Source organism: Sander lucioperca, chromosome 20, assembly GCF_008315115.2.
Source record: "Sander lucioperca isolate FBNREF2018 chromosome 20, SLUC_FBN_1.2, whole genome shotgun sequence".
NCBI lineage: Eukaryota > Metazoa > Chordata > Actinopteri > Perciformes > Percidae > Sander > Sander lucioperca.
The window spans coordinates 15,842,536-15,867,929 of record NC_050192.1 but is presented as its reverse complement, the minus strand read 5'-3'; the positions used below and the strand labels follow the sequence as shown (position 1 = coordinate 15,867,929).

General features: G+C 40.9%; 1 protein-coding gene across 2 annotated transcripts in view; it reads left to right on the top strand.

Annotated features, from left to right (window-relative positions):
• The window catches only part of tbc1d22a (TBC1 domain family, member 22a), a 133,532-nt gene that overhangs the window by 13,864 nt on the left and 94,274 nt on the right, over positions 1-25,394 (top strand). For both annotated transcript variants that reach the window (XM_031284838.2, XM_031284839.2), the window contains exon 6: positions 11,686-11,756. In XM_031284838.2, the coding sequence (XP_031140698.1) occupies positions 11,686-11,756 (71 nt within the window). The remainder of the gene's footprint in view (positions 1-11,685; positions 11,757-25,394) is intronic.

Genomic DNA, 25,394 nt, shown 5'->3' with positions numbered 1-25,394 from the left:
CTTCACCAAAGAGCCTGCAATCGTTGCGGAAGGTTATTTGAATAAGAATTTTGGACGTGTGGGGGTGAACTATCTTCTTAGCTGAAGCCGACAACGGGACAATATTGTTGCATGTTGGCAATGCAAGCTGAAGCGATGTAGCAGATGACGTTGAGAAGTTGCAGTGAGGAATATTTTAGGAGCACCATTTTCGGCAGTGCAGAAAGGTAGTGGCCCACACTAACTTAGTGTTGAGCCGGGAAACATTGCTAAAAGAACTCTACAGCGAAAAGATGTGCTGGGCGAGCCGTCAGTCGGTCGAAGCTAACAGAAGCTAGCTGGCGTAAGCTGACAGCTGACCAACGCTACCAAGTGATCGGCAGAGACAGGGAGTACATGTATTTGAAAGAGTCCGGCAGTTGTGGTAGACGAAGTCGGGATATTGGATGGAGAGTCCACTGAAGTCCACTGCGGTCTGAAGGGCTAATCCTCGCTAGATCACTAGCTAGTCGGGAGGTTGACAGCTAACGTTAGCCAGCTGAAGCTAACAGTCGATCGATGGTGAGTAACGTACGTTACACAGGCTGGCAGCAGCACAGAGTCCAGAGTTGATAAGTGTGTGTGTGTGTGTGTGTGGGGGAGTGGGGGGGGGGGGGGTAGAAAGGTGTTGAGAATGACCAACACCTAATCTTAAACTTACTGTAGCTACTTAATTTGCTATGACCCGATCAGAGGTTACTTAAATTGAGACGTTCAGTCAAAATCAATCATGTCACCTTCAAACGGGATCTCTGTTTGCAGGGTTCAGGCTGGACCCTCCCGGTGATCATGCTGCTCTGGGGGACTGGTTGTACAGTGAGAAGCCGCTGCTGACCGGCGCAGAGCTCTACCGGAACTCCGACTGCTGTCTGTCCGCGCGGCCGTCTGACGGCATCAGTATTAAATTGAGACAGTTTCATTAGCGGTTAAAAACGTCTCGCGTTAAATAGTAGTCTAATTCGGTACAGTTGGTTTTAACGCCTGATGCGAAGTGTAGGCCTATAGGAGTACACATGAAAACCCTGAACAAGCAGCGTCGCTCTGCTCTGTCTTTCTGCTGTGCCCCATTCACGTAGTAGTTTTACACTATGTTGGTTAAACTCTGCAATTAATCCGCGGTTCACATGTATGTATGAACTGTGGTGGTCCGTTACACTCAAGGCTATATTCAACATCACTGATTAAGTAGTCTAAGTCAATCCAACAACTGGACTTTAGGGTCAAGTGTTGTTGTATCCGGCCCATGTCCTGGATGTGAAAGCCTCCTTACTGGACTACTGAATATAATAATTATCCATTATATTTTGTATTTTGAATTGTTACCTGCCACCAGAATTTTGTGATTTCCTTGCAATAAATATTGACATTTTTACCATAAATTGGTGCCTAAAAATGTATCAGAATGCAGGAATTGAAGTCATTTACCCTCAGAATTTCCTGGGGGAGGACACCCAGACCCCCTCCCCCCCCTGCTTTGTGTGTTCCCACAAAGACAAATTCTGAGCAAGGAAAAACCCTGAAGTATAATCACAGACAGCCATAAAAAACATTTAAATTGCAGAGTTAGAGTTATAACTTAATATGTACAGTGTCAACAGAGAGAAACACGGACATTTGAACAGACAGTGACAACATACATACTACATACCTACATACTGTAGAGAATGACAGTAACAGCATACAAACGGCATAAATAAGAATTTGTTATAAACGTGTGCTCTTTAAAAAGTAGAAAGCATTGTTTGCCAGTTACATTAAATGTTTAAAAATCCGTAAATGTCCGTGGGTGGGGCTGCATGGGCGTGGTAATGTGGGCTGGTGTGGGTGTGGTAGTAAGGAGAAAGAATAGGAGAAGGAAGTTTGTGTGAGGTGGACCTGGTCACCACAGACCCAAATCTTCTCAGCTGTTGCTACTGTCATATGCTGCACTGTCTCTTCATGTGGCACTATTATTTATATTATAACAAGGTAATGCAATGTGTAATCAAGTGATAACTGATTAACAGTAATGTAAATGCTAAATGCCCTAATACCTACATATCATGTAAGACTCAATTTCTCCATTTCTTTGCACAAAACTCTCCAGAAAGTGCCATTTAATGGTTTATTTTAAAAAAAAAATGAGGGGGGGAGGGGGCTGTCGCAGCGGCATGGGTGCGCCGTATATTTTCCTGCTTTTTTGTCCTTTGCCAATCACACCTATGAGGTATGAATGTGTAACTGTCTGACTGTGACAGGTAGTCGTTGCAAATAAGAATTTGTTCTCAATCGACTTACCTGGATAAATAAAGGTTAAATAAACAAAAAAAAGACTTTCCAGCATAATTCAACCCAATCCAGAACCACTCTTATTATCTCCCCCATGACACATAAATATAAAGGGCAACAGAATAAATCGGTTTTGTTTCCTTTGTGACCACTCTATATCTTTTAATTTGTCATTGGTCTAGGAATCTGCAAAAGGGACTTATAGCTCGTAGTTTAGTTCTTCCGGTTCCATAATTCCTGGAACTTTTTGTTCAAAAGGGCTATTAGTTGATCGGTGATCAGTAACAGACCATGGTATTTTCACTGCATGCCAACAACGAGGGCAAACAACTTCACAAATGCAACACTAGGTCTGACATATTTTCTTATTTTCATATGTGTATGGTTTTCAGCTGTTCAGTTTTCAGCTACTAAGCAAAACTCATTTTTCTGTCAGCTCTGTTTAAAATTCAGGATGATGCAGTGTTTTTGTAGTTGATTTTGTGTGTATTCAAGTGTGTTTATATAGTAAGGTAGTTCTTCTCTGACTGTGTTTAGTGTATACTTTCTGTAAGCCATTTGCTTCATGATGGGCCATACGTCACAATGCTAGATTTGACAGACTTCCTGCATATCTTGTTAATTGATTTTAAGACCAAGACCTTGCATCTGACATCAAGCAGTTATTGCTTGATGGCAGAAATACTGCTGTTGCTATAGCAATGGTCCTTTCCCCTCTTCTCCTTCCTGGCAATTTATCCTTACTCTATCTTTATTTGCCCTTTTCATCAATTGCTTTCATTATTTGTCTCTTTTTTCTTCCTTTCTTTTTTGCCACTTTCTGTTTGCTCTTTGTGTGGTGATTATATGAGTGAGTCCACCACATACATGTACTCCCACACATTGTTTGCTAACGTGTGGGAGCCGATCTATAATGTCGAGCTATGGGCCATCGGCACCATAAATACCATACAAGAACATACAAACGCACCCTTTCTCTGCCTTGCTGCCTGTCAGTGTGTCTCTACTCTGTTGGGGGTGCTGCAGCTCTTTGTTACACCTCCACCACTACAATACGCTTCTTCCCAACTGCCATTACCCTCACTACAGCAACAATGGTTACAAGGCCTGCTACTTTCTGCTACAGTTTGCTCGCTCCACACTCTGTAGTGCTAAGATCCGCAATCCTGTTACACAGCAGCCACCAAATGATAGGCTTACCATCAGCACTGTTTGTAAAGTTAATAGCCGCCATCAAAGTGGGAAGTGGCAATGTAATTCAATTTAACTCGGTCCTAATGCCTCGTTTGAAAGCACTGTCCATGTGTGACAATTTCAGGGGTGTGTGAGTCAGTGGCTTGGAAAGTATAGAAGAAGAGGGAATGCAGCATTAGACTGTCTACATAGGTAAATGTCTGGGAAATGTGGCAACTTTACAAAGAAAAGGTTTCCATGTGAATTCTCAGGTTTCTTTCCTTTATTTGAGACATCAATTAGCACCCATTTGACGAAAGCTAGAAAGGGAAAAAAAAAAGATTTTGGTTGTTTTCTGTGTCGTGCGTGTGTGCGTGTGCGTGTGTGTGTGTGTGTTCGTGTTCCTAGCATGTCCCCAGGCAAAACACCTGACTTAATAAGGTTGGTCCAACCTCCAGCTGTCTCCTGTGCCAGTAGCCTCCCAGCTTGTCTGGCTTAGTTTATTCAGATGTTACACGGTGGTCTTCCATGTGAAAAGTTTTTTTTTTTTTTTTTTTTTTTCTTCTCATCCTCTCTTCTCTAAGAGAAGCTTGACTGAACACACTTCAGCACTTACAGTCCACACCTGTTCTCTGCTGGGCACTGGAAATGGGCTGCTTTTTGTGCAGGGAAGACATACTGTATAGTGTCCACTGGCAACAGTTTTAGTTTAATCCTGCAATTTATTTATCTATATTTAGTGATTTAAGAAAAGAATGATGCCTCTATATGACAACCTGATGACAGACCTATACAGAGGCTTTTTGTTATTAATTCTGTTAGGTCTACCTGCAACCTAAATGGTATTATACTTTTATACATGATTCATAATGCAGCTCTATGTCACAGGCTTTCTTTTCTATCCTTAAGGCTAACAGTAAGTGTAACAATCTTTTTTTATTTTCATTGTCAGTTAATCTAATCTACGGATTAGTTTTTTAATTAATCATTAGGTTTATAAAATGTCAGGAAAGTCCAAAGTGACAGCTTCAAGCTGCTTGTTTTGTTCGACCACCAGTCCCAAACCCAAAGATATCCAATTTACAAAAGAAAAACAGAAAATATTTACATTTGCCAATACACTATTGTATTTTTGTTTAAAACATTACTTAAATGATTAATATGTCAAAATTGTGTGTGTGTGTGTTCCTATTCCTATTAGCATTACTATACTCACTGAACTCAACAACTACCAGTTGCATCCTGGTAGCTCATTATCCTTTAAATGTTTGTCTTGTTTTTTAGAATAGCTAAAATGTGTAAATTTGTTTACTCCAATATAACCATTACCTGGAAAAGTAACACAACGCAAAATCAATATACAGTGTACATAGTCACTCATGAAATTGTGTAAAAAAAAAAAAAAAAAAAGTCAGGTCAGATATTTTGGAACCTGTTGCATCTGAATCCGTTAACGGCAAGGCAAGCCACGGGGGATTGACTATACAAATCTGTGTTAACGCACACACACACACACACACACACACACACACACACACACACACACACTCTCTGTCACACCTGTACACTCATCTATGGTCAGTGTCCTCTCCCAGCCATCTGGGCCATCCATCAGGCCTCCTGAGCAGGTATAATCCAGGGGGGAGTATCTTTTTACAAGAGTCCCATTAGTTTACGAGCCGTCTGCTCCCTGGCGCCATCACTTTGTCCTCTAGATGAGTTAGAGCGTTCAGGACTCTCTCACAGCATTCAAGGTTTATAGGAGGGGAGCTTAACTTTTTAATACACTGCATGATAAATGTGTCTGTTCTGATTGTATTGTTTTTCTGACCTCACTGGCAAAATAGCTTCATATGACACTGGGACAGCGCCTGCAACAGGGGAAGAATAAATGGCATTTACCTACATTTTACCATAGCAATAGCTGTTCATGGGTATCACACAGGTGCTTTGGATGACATTACTGGACACGTGAGTGTTCTGACTTTTGCATTTTCCGGTGAATCATATACATCTTATTGCTGTATTTAAAGCAAGAGAGAAAGAAACTGAATTGAAAAAAAAAAAAAGTTGTTGTGCTTTAGACTGCAGTATATGTGCTGCAGACTTGTTTTTGGTTTTGCTGAGGTAGCTCCTGCTACAAACCCCAGTTTTGGCAGGCGTGTGTGGTATTCACGTGCGTGTGTGTTGCCGAGAACCTTGTGGTGTTTTGGCCCAGTGGTCGCGCTCCGTCTGAATGATGCCTGAATAGTGCATGGCTCCGGCCCGCCAACCAGCTTTCCCCCTACTCCCATCAGCTCCCTGCTCAGCCAGCACTGACTGACAGCGCTTCTCGCTGTCTTCTATTCTTTTTACTGGCCTTCATACAGAGCCATGCACACTGGCAGGTAGACTGACTGACAGGCAAGTAGACAGACAGACATGGAAGAAGTGCAGTTACACACCCTATCACATACACACTTACAATCACCTACACACACACACAACACACACACACACACACACACACACACACACACACACACACACACACACACACACACACACACACACACACACACACAACACACACACACACACAACCACACACACACACACACACACACACACACACACACACACACACACACACATTCTTACTCCATTTGATTTTTTTTCCTAACAGAACCGCCTCATATTGCTCGGTCGCTTATAGTAAGAACCCTCACTCGGCCAGTTAAGCTACTCAAGCTCAATTGTTTCAGTCCACTCAGGAAGCAAACTGTCCTTTATGAATGATTCTAGTGGTGGCACTTGACTGTATATCCACATCCTTATCCATAATAGAGCTGAGAGGAATAGTCAATTTATCGATTAGTTGATCAACGGAAAGTTACTCAGCAACTATTTTGATGATCATCAAACATTCACTGCTTCCAGCTTCTCAAATTTAAGGATTAAGCTATCTAAAACGTAAACACCTGCTCTGTCCTGCTGTTTTTACAAACATGTCTGAACTTGCCGGGAATAGGTGAACTCACCCATGGAGTCAGCCATTTTTACGTTATTAAAATTTTAAAGTTTTCTTACCTCTGGAACAGAAGTCCCCTGCATTTGAAAATTTCTTATGTCCTGTGACCCACATGTAAGTGGTTCAAATCCCCAGTGCAGGCTGGGAGAATCTGGGCCAGAGAGGTGAATAACACCCATTATCTCATACAAGTTGAAATACAAACGAGATATAAGATGTAAAAGATATTAGTTATATTTTGCCCTCCAAATGTTTCAGGAGTCATTGAGCATTCATTACCTCTGAGGGTCCCACATCCGAGCAGCTGTTGTTGGGTGTTCAACAGAAGGTACATGGTGTCCTAATCACCCCCTGTGGTCCCCAGCTAAACTCCAGCCAAGACAGACTGCACCCCTGTAAGTTCATGCATAATGGAATACAGTAGACACACAGAGGAAAGACTAGCAGCAGATGCCCTTGAGTTGCACATTGCTGATGTTACAGGTGTTTTTCATGCCAACGAGGGATATAGCTTCCTCCAGGGTTGAGGCCATCTCTCCCGACCAATCCCCTGAGGTCTGTGCCTGCCAGCATGACAAACACCCACAATACTGATCACACTAATTCCAAAGCATGTATATAATAACGTGATATTTTATTGGTCCCACAAGGGAAATTTTGTCTTCACTTGCCCCCGCTTGCAATTTTATACGTATACTTTGAAATAATTGCCTGTGGGGTGAATTGACTGTAAATTGAGTTTTTGCTTTAATGAGTTGCCTCTACATTGTTCCTGTAGAGACCTGTTAAAGGAATGTTATTACGGCTTCTATTAGTAGTTTTTAGTTGTACAGATGACTATGTATAGAGGGGAGTGACAAATTTGTCAGCTAGAAAAAGCTTTTTTGCATTGTTAACTTTGTTCACTGAAACTGACGGGGGACAGCTAGCCCCTCATCCCTCTGGGACAGTTGCAGAAACGCACCCACATTGTGACAAGTGCCCGCTGAGCAAAAACAACAGATTCATTTTCGAAATGTCATGAAATGGCTTTAATTTATTCCAGTGCAGCTAGGGCTTGGCTGTCTCATTCATAATGCACAAGAAATGCCCTACAGAGTCAGATATGCTTTTTGAGAGATGAGCTAGCCTTACACTAATGAAACGACATCTGCAATTTAGTCTGTACGCCAACTATGCCTACGTTGCCCTCTCTGTCTCTGCCCACTGTGGGGAATAGAGTGTATTTGCATTAGAATAAAGCATTTACCACAGAGTCTATTTCACAGATGGATTATGGATTACATATTTTCTTATGCAGTTCTCCTCTCAAAGCAGCCTGAAACGCTGCTTTGAGGACTAATTAAAATGTGTGAAATTGGAAGAATATGATGAAAAAATATTTCCTAGTTGAATTTGTCATGTACTGTCCCAGTGCAGTGCATTGGGGTAACTAATTTGGATTCTGCAGTGGTCCATCTCTCTGCTGGAAAATGTGTTTGGAAGACAGCGATTTTTAGAAGTAGAGGCTATGTGTGCGCTTTTCTGTCTATGATGTATGGGTCTAACTGGCACATCTGCTTGTTCTGCTGGCCACATGGTGCCAAGTAAATATTTGCCCCTTGCCCTTTCCGCACACTTCTACCCACACCCAAACGTGCCTCTTCAGTGCACCCATTCCTTCTACAAGCCTTTCCTGTAATACAAAGTGTTGAACCAAAGGGGACGGGGCTTTCTGGAGATCACTGCAGCATCAGGATGTAAAGACTAGCTAACTTGTGCCTCACGTCCTTTCACCCCTCCTCTCTATAACCCCCTATGGTGAGATTAATGCTAGGTGGGGGAAATATAACATAGTTTAATTAAGCCCGAGCCCACAAGATTCATGGACTCATTTCTTTGTCTGACAGTGCAAATGAAGGTTCAAAAGGTGCAAGGCAAGAGGAGAGACACCCTTGACTAGCTGTTAGGAGGGTAATGAATGTAGAGGTGCACGTAGGATAACAATTTCACCCTTAAAGGCTTGGACTTCGTTGCAAGTGCCTCCTGCATAACTTTACTGCGGCTGTCCCACTCTACATGTGTAAAAGGTAGACGTCATTGCGAGCATTCAGACATCCAAACATACACAGGTACTGGCCGCATAGATCCAAAGATAGATAGATCTGGCAGTATTGTAAAAGCTAGCTATAAAAGTTAATGCAAATGTAATAAAATTATGCACATGTGCTTTGACATGCAGTAGTGGTAATCAGTTTCCACAGCTCTGAATTGCTCTTTCATGAGCCTGCAAAAAAAAATGAATCTACTCTTAACCAACCACGCTTCGAATGGAAAACGATTTCAGCGCAGAGACAGCAGCACCACAGTGCCAATCAATCTTGCATCATCAATATTGTGTGTGTGTGTGTGTGTGTGTGTGTGTATATATATATATATATATATATATATATATATATATATATATATATATATATATATATATATATATATATATTAGGGATGAGCGAGTACAGCATTATCTGTATCTGTTAACCATATGAATTATCTGTACTCGGACTGGGCGGGGCCTAACCCGGAAGTGGGAGGGATTTAACCCGGAAGTGGGTTGGTTTGTCTTGAAATGGGCGGGGCTTTAACCAGTATGTTATTTTAAGCATGCAATTGATATGAGTTGATCAGAAATTGTTATATTTATTGCTGATTAGAAAACTATTTACATGACAGCATCAGCATTGAGCTTCAGATCAATGGTTTTGATCACGATAAACTATATACAGAACAAGAACAATGAATACAACACATGCGGTTGCAATTATGAAGTAAAATGTAATGAACAAGAGTTTTCATACTCAACATAACTTTATTTTTTTAACTTTTAATTTTTTTTTTTTTGGTTCTTTTTTATTTTTTTTTATTTCCACACTGTGTGTGTGTGTGTGTGTGAGTAACAGAGAGAGAAAGAGAGAGAGGGGGGCGGGGGGGACTGTGTTCTACGGATCGAGCAGGGAGGAAGGAAAGGAGCAAAGAGACACATAGATAATCGGTAGGAAACCTGCAGCACCTTTGCTTTGCAACTTTTATGGTCTGTGTCATGTCTGAGAGAGTTTTTTTCATCTGTTTTTAAAAGCGACTTGCTGCTGCACAGGTAATCGAAGCCTTTCCCATACTGTGGGGCTCTGACTCCCTCTGAACCAACAGAGCCGTGCTGTGCACTAGATCACTGTATTGAATTTCTATATAATTAAAGCCAATGGGGACAAGGTAAGGGAGAAATCTTAAGTGGAAGATGCACAGGAACTATAGTGAATAAATAGCTTCTCCCATCAGCTGAACAAGCTCTAATGCGTTTCACTCAATTTTGCCAATGGACTTAGCCCATTGCTGTTTAGCTGATTGCTATTTCCTTTTCTGCTATCTGTCTCTGACTCTCCATTGCATTTGCCTTGAAGAACAGGCAAGGCAGAGTCATTTGGCAGCCCTAATCAATATCGTTCACTCTGTGCAAAGGGCTTATCAATTTCCAGCCTGTGCCTTGAATAAGAGTCGAGGAAGAATTTGGCTTATTCATTAAGTACAGTTGTTTCTTTTCTTTTTTTACTCAGAAAAGTATATGAAGGCAGTGCCATTTCATTTGCACGGAAATTAATTTCCCCTTCTCCCTTCACTCTTGGAATGCAGGTAAAACAGGGGCAACGCAATTACAAGTGAAGAGATTTCCATTGCATTTTATGTTTGCCTCGGTTTGGCGGTGGCAACTCGTCTTGCTGAATGCTAATAGGGGGTTTGCAAGGCCCGGGCAGAGGGAGACCTGTCTGTGAATAATGGATGAGTTAATGTTTGCAAGAACTCACCCAGGAACATTTTGCTTCTTAAGCATCATATATCTTAAATATCCTAAGCTTCCTGGTGGACAAGGTCACTCAGTGATTTCACTTCCCTCTAGGAACAGTTATTTGGGTGAAGAATATACTGTATGTTGTGACAAAAATGTGTCATGTATTTTCCAAAAAGAATTGGCTATAGCACAAAAGAAGGCAGATTGGTAAATAAGGTTTGTTTTAATGAACAGGGTGGAGACATCATGGCATGAGGAAGGTCAAAAAATGTTACAGAAGCACTGCTGCAAACAATAGCTTAAGCTCTATTTATTAACATGGTCTCTTTTTGTTACAGGGCAAATTATATCCTACACCTTTATTGTAGTCTATTTATTATGTTCAATTCACTAAAAATAAGATGAAATGGAAGACACATGTTGCTTAATACTATTCACTGATGATCCACCCACCCATCCTCTCTTACTGTCAATGTGTGTGTGTGTTAGAGAGTGACGGATATGGGTTGGATGTCTGTGTAACACCTAACATTAAGCCATATTTTCTGGGTCTTCATGGACCCAAAGGGAACTACTCTGCCAATTTAAAAGTTCAATTTGAACCTCTCCATCAGATTTATTTTACATTATAGCCTGCCGGATCTCCCAACCGGCCTGGAGAAAATCTAGTTAATAATCCACTTCCAACCCATCAGATGATTTCAGTGAAGTAAAAGAGACAGGGTGGGAAGTTTGGACAGTGAGGACATGGTTGGTTGGCTAGTTGATTGATTGAATGATGTCCAAGAATAACTTACTAATCCAATAATGGTTTGAAAATTGTTTTTATTGGGATAATTTTGTGTCGTGGGGAAATGGATTCCTTTTTATCACAGTAAGGCTATATTTGTTAGCATACACCGTAAATACACTTTGATATTTTGGTTCTTAAGATTTTTTTTTTTAATATGTTTTCAGTTGAAACAATAGTGGTGAAACATTAGATGTTTTTTTTTTTTTTTTTTTTTTTTTTTTTTTTAACTTCCATCTCAATATCTCTTTGGCTATCTGGCTATTATTGCATTTCTTTATCTGTGTTTAGAAAGGTTCCAATCAAGGAAGGGAAATAGAGCTTGACTGATGATTGATTTTTGAGGCTTAAAGCTAATGTCAATATTTGAGATTAACATTCCAAATTTTCTGCGCAGCTTAATGCAGTCCGGTGGTGTGGTGTGGAGTCCAGGTCCATGAGAGAATAATAATATTGGTGATAATGTACAGTGATATTGGCTGATAATAGCGGCCTGCCATTTATCAGTCGAGATGAGAGGGAGATCAAAGTCTTTGTGTGAAAAAAGTCTCTAAAAGAAGAAAGAAAAGAAGAATCTAAAATGGACCCTCTGGAATTTGTGTTTTACAGAGGAGCTACGGAAACTCAGCTGGTCTGGAATCCCGCGTCAGGTCCGACCGATAACGTGGAAGCTCCTTTCGGTAAGTTTTATATACAGCTTACACACTCACACACATGCTGCACATATGTAATGTACATTAAGGCATCAGCACACACGTTGAAACAAACACTAATTTGTGTAAAACTTAGAAAACACACACAGAAACACACTCAAAGGCAAAAACCTACGTAACATCATACTTAAACCCGCAAGTGAAAACACGGTTTCATCAAATGCACGCGTAGGCACATACACACACTTGCACGCACACAGATAATATCGCACAAATAATAAGCACATTACAGAGGATCTTGGGCACACACGCACACTAATGCACAAAAAGTCGCTCTCATTTTCTCTCTCTAAACCCCTCCCTTTTTTGATTTATGAAGACTGGTAACAGTCCTGCTTTTTTCAGACTTCAATAGGGAAAATTAATTGCGAGGCACAAATAATTTATTCATCAGACACGCGGTGTGTTTACTCATTAAGCCATTGTTGTGGTGCACAGCTCCTAGTCTGCAGAGAGAAGACTGGCTTTTTGAACACCATGACTCTCCCATTAATTACCGCACAATAGCTAATGTGCTGCAGAAAAGATGTCATTAAAGGTGTGTGTGTGGGTGTGTGTGTGTGTGTGCATGTGTGTGCGTGCGCGTGCGTGTGTGTGTGGGTTTTTTGGTGGTGAGATGTTACCGACTGGGTGCTTTAACCGTTAACGGCTGCTTTGTTTGGTACTGTACTGAAGTGATGGCTCATAACGCCTTATGAAGTTGCAAAGCATTGGCTGCAGTGTAGGCAGCCAGGTACTGGGAATGGGAGGGGCACCTCAGCACTCCAGCTGACAATTTGTGTGTGTATCTGGGTGATTTAGCTAATGTACCATAGATAACACCCCATTAATGGTTAGTTAGAGGTTGTGTTCGAATGCGAATGTTTGTGAGTATATACGTTATGTGTGCATGTGTGGGTAGTGTGTGTTCATACGCTGCAGTAAACATTGGGCTTGCAAAGCGCAGCTACCCTGTGGCCTGTATAAATTATGGTTTTAACGCCTGAAGGAGGAACAAAGGGACAAAACCACATTCAAAAATAACAGAGCTTACCATCTCTAGCTCCATATTTACACTATAGACATGAGAGTGGTATCGATCTTCCCATCTAACCCTTGGAAGGCAAATGTGTATTTGCCAAAATGTCCCAACAAATTCTTTAAAGTCATACCTCACCCAACATCTTTAAGTATAAAATATTCACTCTCTTCAGGATTCAAAGCTGGATGTAAAAAGGTAGTTATTTTGTCTTTACAGAGAAATCAGATGTGGTAAGCTTGAATTCTTTGGAGGGTTCCAAGCTTCTCCGGCTGTAGTCTACTCATCTGTTGTCTCTTCTTTAAACTATGAAGCCTCCAAGCCCTGCAGCTCCTTAAGAGCCAGTTTATTTCCTCAGTTCAGGGGACATTCTTAATATTTGAATAGTCTAAATCGACGACGTTCCTCTTCCGGGATTGTTCAAGTGCCGCCGGAAATTCCGCTGTATGTCCAACACTTTCTGTTTTCTTTGTGTTGGCATTTTAAACTCCGGTCCATTTATGAGGACTATGGTTAACTGCTCCTCAGATCTCTGCAGGGTAAATCCAGACAGCTAGCTAGACTATCTGTCCAATCTGAGTTTTCTGTTGCACGACCAAAACATCCTTTGAATAATCACGTTCCACCAAAACAAGTTCCTTCACGAGGCTATTTTGCAGAGGCACCGTCATTGTGTCTGGGGCTTAGCGCCACCCAAGACGATTGTGATTGGTTTAAAGAAATGCCAATAAACCAGAGCTCGTTTTTCTTCCATCCCGGAATACTGTGTAGATTAGCCAGAACCTCCTCCACAGTGCCATAGAGGTAGGTCTTGCAATGCGAGACTAATAGTTGAATGACAACTTCCAACTTGTTAAAAACCAAGCCGGTGCTTTGCTATCCAACACGGTCACCACGAGCCGAGATACAGTGGCACTCATAAGTTTATGAACCCATGCTAAAGTTGACTAAAAAGAGGAATAAAAAAATCATCTTTTGGAAATTGATCTTAATGCCTTAATAAAAGAATTAGGAAAAATCCAACCTTTAAGAACACCAATTTTCTTTGTGAAGGAATAATGTATCGTGGATAAATAAATGTTCTTCCTTAAAATACAGGGGGCATAAGTATGTTACTATGCTAAATTCCCATAGAGGCAGGCAGATCTTTATTTTTAAAGGCCAGTTATTTCATGGATCCAGGATACTATGCATCCTACTTTCCATAAAATCATCTCTCTATCACCTCTTTATTAGGATGCATAGTATCCAGGATAATATGCATCCTGATAAAGTTCCCTTGGCCTTTGGAATTAAAATAGCCCCACATCATCACATACCCTTCACCATACCTAGAGATTGGCATGGTTTTATTTCAGTTAGCCTAATAGCTGGTTTGATTTGCATTGAGAGATGATTTTATGGAAAGTACGCCATGCCAATCTCTAGGTATGGTGAAGGGTATGTCATGATGTGGGGCTATTTTAATTGCACGATACATTATTCATTCACAAAGAAAATTGGTGTCGTTAAAGATTGGTTAAATTCCTCATTTTTTTTAATTAAGGCATTAAGATCATTTTCCAAAAGATTATTTTTTTTTTATTCCTCTTTTTAGTCAACTTTAGCATGGGTTCATAAACTTATGAGTGCCACTGTATATATAATATTTCTGTTTTTCATGGACATGGACCGGTTGGGCATGATTTTAAGAAGTTATGCAGTTTAATGGAATACAACTCAAATCTTCTTTGAAGACGTGTATGTCCAGATGACTTTGATAAATATATAGGGGGCGTTTTGACCGTGCAAACTTCAGATCCATATCTGAAGTTATCTCAACCCCACCTGGCAAGGTTTTCAACACATTTCCAGGGCCTCATGCAGCGTGAATTATCCCAGGGTTAAATCCATGGTTTGGATTCAAGCGAAAAGTGGGCACAGTGTCAAAAGCAATCATCATCTTCTGAAGTGTCATAACACTTGACTGCCTTCTCTGTCCTGTCTGTGGTGTGATCCAGTGGAGAAATAGATAGGAGGGATCAGGCTCGAAAAATCTATTCTCTGTCTGGAAAGCACGCAGGCACACACATTCAGACTCACAGCCCACGCTTGCATTCCATAAACCTGGCAGAGGCACCTAATAAAACTTCACTCCAGTGGTGTCCCTTGTGCCCTTCTCCTGCTCACCAGCGTGCACCAACTTATTTGATTTTTTTTCTCCCCTCCAGCAAGCATGCTCTTCTTTACCTGACAAAGACGAGAAACAAGTTTTCCTACTCCGGTTTGAGCTCGGCAATGCACCCCTAACGGCCTGCATTTAACACCACATCACAGAAATCGTCTCTACTGTTATTAGCCTGTGTGGAAATTAAAAAGCAGAAAAAAAAAAAACACCAACAAGGCTGAGAGGGAGAGAGCAATATTTAGCTTGACTGGATAGCTCTCTCTACCTCCTTTCACTGTTTGAACAAGAGGCTCCACAGGTTGCCCCCGGCTTCAGAAACACATCCGGCTGAACTTTCTATTATTTCAGAAATAATACCGTTTTATTTAAAAAAAAATTTAAAGAGTTCTTTGTGTCCGAGCCTGAAGGAGAAAGGAGAAATTAAATGGCTTTTCTGCTTCGTGAAAGAATGTCAGCCTGTGGCAATATGTGCATTTGCTAATGGAGTGTGGAGTTAAATGTGAAGTGGTGGGAGAGGAGAAAACTAACTGGCTGTGGAAATATTGATAACACTAAAGGGTTATATGAGATGTATCAGGGAGCAGTGTCAGCTGGGACAGATTTAGATATTATGTTCAACTGTTACCTTACAACAACACACATAATTATATCGCCTGAGAGAAAAGAGCGCTGATTTTTTCATACGAGGCAGACACGTGATCAACTTCTCTCGGCATGCACAATCTTTAGAGGCATCTCACACCTCGGCTAGAACATTTAGTTCCTTTTCTATTTGGATACTTCAACCTTAGTTCACGAGAAGTGCCGATCCATTGTCACCTCTCAAAATTAACTACTAAGATCGGCGCAAAGTGCTTTTTCTAAACCGATCACAGGACCAAGAATTGAAAGATGTTGCTGTTGTGTTTGTATATCTTTACTTTGTATATATGTGGGGAAATGCAAACTCTGCATTTAGCCTACTATATCTGGGTCATGGGATGGGTCATGAGTGTGACAAGCAGCACTGCTTACTGTGTAGTATCAGTTCCTCCTCGGCATTATAAAGGAGGACCTTACTTATTGACTAAGTAAGGGGAAGTCATTTTTATGAATATGACATAAAAAATACAAGAGATTAAAGTCGGATCAGTAAAGCAGTGAAGCCCTGGTGATGTATGGTTTGAAAATATGCATTGTGTTAGATATCAGAGAAAGCCTTTTTGTTTTTAAATAGATAATAAAATAAAGTTCTATTTCATGCAAGATAAAGATATAAATGTGAATTTAGGGTGTAAAAATAGCAAATGGCGTCCATGGCACAAGCCATTTTCCATTTTCAGCTCACTCAATATGGTTTTATATAAGTTTGGAGCCGCTCTGACATCATTCCGAACCCTTCTACAGTATACGTGATTGGATGAGCGCACCTCTTACTTGGCTCTTATTGGTCATTTAGTTTGGAAAACCACAGATGCAATCCATTGTCTTCATTTCTCCTAAACCTTACAGCAAAGTAAGTTTCTGAATACGTGTGAGTTAAGAAAGAGGTCATGCAGTTGCAGAGGCATGCTTCATTTTATTGCTACAAGTTGTAGTCGAGAGGCGGTTAGTCACGACGTGAAATTGATTCTCATGTTGATGTTTCCAAACTCAAACCATGTAGCGAAACTCAGCTCACCAGATGTCCAGATGACCAGAAGTGGGTACATAGAGACAAAGCCACAAAAGCATTTTTGAAAGAAGTTTTATTTTTTCAACTTTTGCGTGCCTGTAGTGGGACAGTTTGTTTCCATTCTGCTTCCAGAATAATGTGCGCCTGCTAAGTAGAAATCCATTTAGATTGCGAGAAGACTAAAAAAAACAAAAAAAACAAACAATTTCCTTTAAATTCCCCAAATGGATTCCCCAAGCATATTTCCCCTGTTTTTACACAGAGATTAGTGAAGTGGAGGATCCATTAGAGGGATGGAAGGAAGCAAGGAAGAATGAAGAGATGAGGTTTATGTACAGTAGACTGATTAACGGAGGCAGGAGGAAGCTGTGCTGCCACATTTTGAACCACTGGCAGGTCATGCAAAGCCGTCATGCATTTATGCTTCACTTTCTGTCTTCCATCTCTCCGTTAAAAAAAAAAAAAAATCTCCACTCACCCTTTTTAACCAGTAGACCACAAGTGAAATGAAAATTCACTCAGTTTCAAGCATAAGTAAGTACACTTGGATCTTGGGCACTAAATGTACTTTTACTGTGAGACATACTCAGTTATATTCAGCTGCTGCGATACGGACTGAGCCTTTATACATGGGGCACACACTCAACCATGTGAGCTACCAGGATGCCCCAATTCTCTATTTTCTTGTACTGACTGCATCATTTTCCTTTTAACCAGTTATTCTTCAAACATGCACAATTATGTTAAACCTTTTCCCATGCGCAGTTTATAGTAGGGCTGGGACGATATGCTTTTGTCCCGATTCGATTCTTTGACGATACATGGGTGCCGATTAATATTGCGATTTTAATTAATTGCGATTCTAGAAGTATTGCGATACGATAGTTTTGAATATTGTGATCAGTGAGTCTGACGTTTATTTAATTTGCAAAGAAGTACATAACATGTATTTTCTGCTTTCCGTCTGTTTTCCTGGAAACGGTTATGATGTTGTCGCCATCAGCGGTACTGTATAAACAAAATATTTAGGTGAATTATTGGTAAAAAAAATAAAAAAATATTGATTCTAGGGAAAAGAATCACGATACATACACGTGCGTGTGTGTGTGTGTGTGTGTTTGGGAGGGAGGTCCTATCGAGCAGTAATGCAGCTGCAGTGTGTGATTGACCTCTGCCAAGCTGTCCATTAACCTCCAACACACACATGCTCTCCTGTCCCTCATTTGGCTGAGCGCACATAACACTGGAGCCCACTGTTTTGTAGCTGGCCTGTTGTGGTTCGTTTTTTGTGTGCGTGTACTCCTGTGTTTGCACATGGAGCAGTTTCAACACAATGTTTTTGGCAGAGAGCTGTATGTGAAAAGTCAGTGCTTAGCCTGATTTCTGCGGGCACAAATGCGACCGTCTGGCTGACTAACAGCAGTCGGGTAGAGGTGTGGATGAGTAAGAGGTTACACACCAACCAGACGGCCGACAGTCAGTCGGGTCCCCGAGGTCCAAAAAAATGCCTCGGAACACACTGAGGCGACGCCGACTTGAGCGTATGCTCTGCGCGTGCGCGAAATGTAATACGTCTCCATAGCAGCAGGCGGCGCTTCTCTGTATTGTTTCCCAGAAAATGAAAACCGGCAGCTGATAGGACGAACGCGTCACGTGGTTCTTTTTTCTCTGGAAATTCACAGCCAGACTGTCATGGCAGCTTGTTCAGAATACGATCTCATATTGTAAAATAGTTCACTGAAACGTGTTTCTGAAAACATTTTAAGCGAGAAATAGGCCATGCAGTTGCTGAATCTGTCTTCATTTCAGATCAACAAAGGTCCGTTAAAAAGATTTTCGTCAGGTTTTGAGAGGCTTATCCGCTCGCCATTTCCGGGTGAGTCCCGATTGCCCTGTCTCCGACTGAACATGTCAGGTCGGCCAAAATGAAGGCCGACAGCTCCTCCGACGGGCGACGGCACGGAACACACCGAACAGACTCGAGTCACCGACCTCACCAGACTGTCCGACGGCCGATAATTGGCTCTGTGTGTCAGCGCCTTTAGGAGTCTGCCTCCTTCACAGTGTTTTGGTCGTGAAAAGATTTACATTGTTGTTTTTCAGGGTTAGTGACTGAAACCAACAGATAATGAGAAATCCATTGAATGATGTATGATCTAAGGCAGAAAAGATAGATGGGCTGTCAGGGAATGTAAAATGGGATGCATGTGTTTATATGTCATAATAGGGCTGGACGATTTTCGCTAAAATCATAATCACGATTAATCGAACAAGTTACCTCGATTACGATTATTGAACGATTATTTAAATTTTTTTTTCTTTTCTTATACTGTAAATATGTTCACGGTTATTTTTTCTAATGAAAGAGTGCATAATCCTATCTTTGTGATTCTAAAATAAGGAAAACACACAGATAGCAATTAATGCTTATTTATTAAATATTTCAAACAACTGAACTGAAATCTACAACAGTAGATTTTACAATGAAATAAAAACGTTTCCTAAAAATGTAGAAAATAAATAATAAATGTCCATCATAAGATTAACGGAACCTGTGGTTAACTGTCTTTTCGGAGTTAAACTCCACAAGCGTGTCCTGCGGCTCCCCGGCCGTCACACACACACACACACACACACACACACACACACACACACACACACACACACACACACACACACACACACACACACACACACACACACAGCGCAACAGGCAGAGGCGGGGTCTGTTCCGAGTATAATAAAGCCCCGTCTGTGTTGAGCAAAACATTACGTGAATTACTACGAGAATGGACGTGCATTTAATATAGGAAAAGTGCACAAGTATTAGCATCATTTGTTGTTGTATGTGACGCTAAGGTCTAGTGACGATGCTATAAAGACCGTTGCCGTGCTTGCGTCGCTAACTTACCCCTCCTACCAGTCCCTATGGCCACTTGGCCAGTGGGAATGCAAACGGGTAAAAAGATTTTGGGGGAGAGTAGTTCTTAGAACTGCTTAGAAGTGTACTTCTCTAAAAAGTACAAGTACTATCCGATTGGAAAGCACCTATGGTCGCAGACTGGACGGGGCGGAGTCACGTGACTACACACGTGGCGGCCGTAATATGTTTTAAGGGGAAAGTACATTAACACACAGTGGGTGGCCGCGGAAATATTAATAGGATTAAAAGACCGAAATAACCGACTTGGTAAAATTACGTCAGTTATAGGCTCTGAATTTTGGTTACGATTATTTTTCGATTAATCATCCAGCCCTATGTCATAATGTTCACAAATGAGTGTGTGTGGAACCATGTTTGAAGTATGCGTATTTTTCACAATTCATGAGTATGTGTTTATACGTGTTAGCCAAGTGTTTGTTTGTGTGTTAGCAAAGTTGTGTGCAACAAATAAGCCTCCAGGCTTCTCTAGGTGCCTTGAAAAAATGACCGAAAAAAACTTTTTGTTGCTGCTCTTATGGAGTTTCCTCTAGACAGTTGCCCAAAATTAATACTTTGTGTGTACATGTGTGATTGTTGATATGCTTGCACATTACCAAAAAGTGGCAGCCAGCTTCTAAAAACAACAAACAGCAGAGTTACAACGAAGACAAAGATGCACATAGATAGCAAACAAACACACATTTAGTACACACGCACAGTCACTATCACCCTTTCAAGGATGTTGAGTTTTCCCGCCTGATGTGCAGACTTTTGTCTTTGTTGGTGCAGGTAGACAAGTTTAGTTTGATGGCGATTCCACCAAAGCCAGTCCAAAACAGAGTTGCTCTCAGATCTGACTGAAGCGGCCAAGGCCAAAATTGAATACTTCACTTGCGCATACATACAGTGAGGAAAATAAGTATTTGAACACCCTGCTATTTTGCAAGTTCTCCCACTTAGAAATCATGGAGGGGTCTGAAATTGTCATCGTAGGTGCATGTCCACTGTGAGAGACATAATCTAAAAAAAAAAATCCAGAAATCACAATATATGATTTTTTTAACTATTTATTTGTATGATACAGCTGCAAATAAGTATTTGAACACATGTCTATCAGCTAGAATTCTGACCCTCAAAGACCTGTTAGTCTGCCTTTAAAATGTCCACCTCCACTCCATTTATTATCCTAAATTAGATGCATAAAGACACCTGTCCACCCCATACAATCAGTAAGAATCCAACTACTAACATGGCTAAGACCAAAGAGCTGTCCAAAGACACTAGAGACAAAATTGTACACCTTCACAAGGCTGGAAAGGGCTACGGGGAAATTGCCAAGCAGCTTGGTGAAAAAAGGTCCACTGTTGGAGCAATCATTAGAAAATGGAAGAAGCTAAACATGACTGTCAATCTCCCTCGGACTGGGGCTCCATGCAAGAGCTCACCTTGTGGGGTCTCAATGATCCTAAGAAAGGTGAGAAATCAGCCCAGAACTACACGGGAGGAGCTGGTCAATGACCTGAAAAGAGCTGGGACCACCGTTTCCAAGGTTACTGTTGGTAATACACTAAGACGTCATGGTTTGAAATCATGCATGGCACGGAAGGTTCCCCTGCTTAAACCAGCACATGTCAAGGCCCGTCTTAAGTTTGCCAATGACCATTTGGATGATCCAGAGGAGTCATGGGAGAAAGTCATGTGGTCAGATGAGACCAAAATAGAACTTTTTGGTCATAATTCCACTAACCGTGTTTGGAGGAAGAAGAATGATGAGTACCATCCCAAGAACACCATCCCTACTGTGAAGCATGGGGTGGTAGCATCATGCTTTGGGGGTGTTTTTCTGCACATGGGACAGGGCGACTGCACTGTATTAAGGAGAGGATGACCGGGGCCATGTATTGCGAGATTTTGGGGAACAACCTCCTTCCCTCAGTTAGAGCATTGAAGATGGGTCGAGGCTGGGTCTTCCAACATGACAATGACCCGAAGCACACAGCCAGGATAACCAAGGAGTGGCTCTGTAAGAAGCATATCAAGGTTCTGGCGTGGCCTAGCCAGTCTCCAGACCTAAACCCAATAGAGAATCTTTGGAGGGAGCTCAAACTCCGTGTTTCTCAGCGACAGCCCAGAAACCTGACTGATCTAGAGAAGATCTGTGTGGAGGAGTGGGCCAAAATCCCTCCTGCAGTGTGTGCAAACCTGGTGAAAAACTACAGGAAACGTTTGACCTCTGTAATTGCAAACAAAGGCTACTGTACCAAATATTAACATTGATTTTCTCAGGTGTTCAAATACTTATTTGCAGCTGTATCATACAAATAAATAGTTAATAAATCATACATTGTGATTTCTGGATTTTTTTTTTTTTTAGATTATGTCTCTCACAGTGGACATGCACCTACGATGACAATTTCAGACCCCTCCATGATTTCTAAGTGGGAGAACTTGCAAAATAGCAGGGTGTTCAAATACTTATTTTCCTCACTGTATATAATGGTACCAAGCTCTTGCACATGCATGCATACTCTTGCCTAGGCAGCTTATTGTAGATCACCAGCCAAATGCGTTCTCAGAAAAAGTGATGACAAATAAATGTAAGAGAGTGATGAAGAGAGCACTTGTCTACAGTACTACAACATCTGTCAAACGAATTACAAGGAACTCTATGAAAGATTTGAGCATGGAGGTTTAGTCTTGACCTCTGGAGCTTTCAAGCACATCTCTAGGTCTTCTTTATCAAATAGCCTTGGCTCAAAAATCGTATTCCTTGTCCTTTTCAGCTAATGTAGGTGGCTCAGGTGTCATCACCCGAGTATGGCACTTCACCACTGCAGGTCAGCATGGAAAAACTGTCCAGGGAACTCTTTTGTGAGAGTGAGAGTGAGAGAGAGAGTGAGAGAGACTGCAACTCACATCTATATTTCATTTTAATCTGCTGATTATTTTCTCGATTAATCGTTTGGTTAATAACATCAGAAAATGGTGAACAATGCCCATTACTATTTCCCAGAGCCCAATGTGACATCTTCAAATGTCTCCTTTTTTCTGACCATGACTCCAAAACCCAAAAATATTCAATTTACTGTTATAAAAGACTAAAACAAAAAGAAAGTGTTCATATTTGAGAAGCTGGAAGCAAAACATTTTTTTATTTTTTCAACTAATTCTTTCAGCTTTAATATCAGTAACACACACAACACTATGCATGTACATTACATTAAGAAAAATATTGGTTCAGTGGCAGACATCAGAAGTTACTAACATTTGGCCGGCTTCACACTGGCTGTGTGGCGTGTCCGTTTTTATTTTGGCTCCCATGTTAACAGGTTAGAGCTTCCACACTGCCTGCGTGACACGCACGTCTAGAAAACGTGTGCATGCTAGAAATAAGACCGACGCCTATTTTTCATGTGACACACAAGCGTGTTGGATAGGGGTGTGCAAAAAAATCGATTCGAATCGCGATTCAAGCTCTACCGATTCAAAATCGATTCATAGAATTCCAAAAATCGATTCATATTTAAAAAAAACTAATAAAATATATATATTTTTAATTGTATGTCTATTGCAATCACATGATAGATAGATAGTAGGGATGAGCGAGTACAGCATTATCTGTATCTGTATCCGTTAACCATATGAATTATCTGTATCTGTATCTGTACTCGGACTGGGCGGGGCCTAACCCGGAAGTGGACGGGATTTAACCCGGAAGTGGGTCGGGTTGTCTTGAAATGGGCGGGGCTTTAAAACGGTATGTTATTTTAAGCATACAATTGATATGGGTTGATCAGAAATTGTTATATTTATTGCTGATTAAAAAACTATTTACATGACAGCATCAGCATTGAGCTTCAGATCAATGGTTTTGATCACGATAAACTATATACAGAACAAGAACAATGAATACAACACATGCGGTTGCAATTATGAAGTAAAATGTAATGAACAAGAGTTTTCATACTCAACATAACTTTCTTTTTTTAACTTTTAATTTTTTTATGATCAGTGTGATGGTTCTATTTCCACACCAGGTATGTGTGTGTGTCTGTGTGTGTGAGTAAGAGAGAGAGAGAGAGAGAGAGAGAGAGAAAGAGAGAGCGGGGGGCGGGGGGGACTGTGTTCTACGGATCAAATAGTCCGACGCTGTTTTTCAGCTCTGTTTAGAGCCAGCTGACGGTTTAAAAAAGAAAAAAAAGGCAGAGACTCAACGCGAGTCGCATTCTACCAAGCACCATGTCTGAACAAACCCCACGTTTACCAGAACTCTACTGGTTAATAAGAAAGTACTACAAACCGAAGTAAAAAACAAACCTGAAGCTGGAAAAACCCTAAATGTTAAAGAGAGAGAGAGATCCCAGTAGCTTACAGACATCACACACAACATACACATACATCATAACAGGATGTTAAAATAAGAAATAACAAACAAATCCACATGAATAATATGGACAATAACAGAGATATATACATACACATGGGAAAAGTAACTACATTTACATACTGTGAATCTTTTTTTTTTTTTTTAATGGAGAATCGTTTTTTGAATCGAAAATCGATATCGAATCGTGAGCCTAAAAATCGGAATCGAATCGTTACATTTTCTGAATCGTACACCCCTAGTGTTGGAAGAGTTTCCAGGCGAAATAGAATACGAAAAGATGTTTATATGTCATTTTGTCATGAATACATTTCATAAATGACATTTTGATGTTTGAAAGTCTCTAGGTTTTGACATAAATGTAGATATAAATGTAATAATAATAAAAAAAAAAAATTATCGATTTTCAAATATCGCACCTGTCAATACAGAACAAAATATTCTGTAGCCTATTTTGCCGTCAATACTGCCGACGTTGTCTTTGCTGTAATGAAATCACTATATATTTATGTTTATGGGAAACCTACATGTGTACAGACAAGGCTAGCAGCAGCTGCGCCGCGTCAGACACATTTCTGGTGTGCAAAGACACGCAACAGAAACGCCACGCAGCCAGTGTTTAGCCGGCGTTACGTGCCATCAGTTTGTAAGGCACCACAAGACTCAGCATATTGTTAAAATTGGTTAAATAACCTGCCACACTCTGTCTTTAATCATCATAATGTTGTGGAACTATTTATGAACTCTTAAAATTATATAGTAACAAACACAAAAACATGTAAAGACCTTTGAGCTTTTGGAGGTTAAACAGCTACACAATCCAGCTTTTTATCGCAGGGACAAGCTTTTAGAGTGAACAGTCATGTTTGAATTCTGTTTTTGAAGGCTTTAACTGCGTGAATATTTCAGAGCCCCTGGTCCCAGCTCTCGCTTTTAATAGACTTTAGATTTGTTGTTTAGTTTGGAGTTGACTTTCTCCTCATTGCATAAGTCTGACTGCACTAGGAGGATACACACTTTTACAAATGTATTCTCACATAAACTGTCTGACGCACGCACGCACGCACACAGACACACGCACAGACAGAGAAAGGTAGCTCCCCTAAGAGGCAGAACACATTTAGTTAAGCAGCAGAAAGTTTTCTCTGAAAAGTGAAGGGTGTCATTTACAGACTATGTAATCCCAGGTGGTTGGGTTTGGTTTGCGATTGAACTTGGCCAACAGACTCCCAAGCAAGTCCAGGTTTTAGAACAAGAGTTTAGAAATAAAGGCTCATTAAATAGTAAATACTGACAGACAAATAATTACGAGAGACACACAGCGTAAATGTCATGGTTTCACACTCAGAGAAGTCGTTTGACTGAATAGCTACGAAGCTGAACTAATGAGTCCCATGTGGAACCCACAAGTGTGTCTGTGAGCATGTGTCTCTGTGCATGTGTGTCAAAAATAGACAGG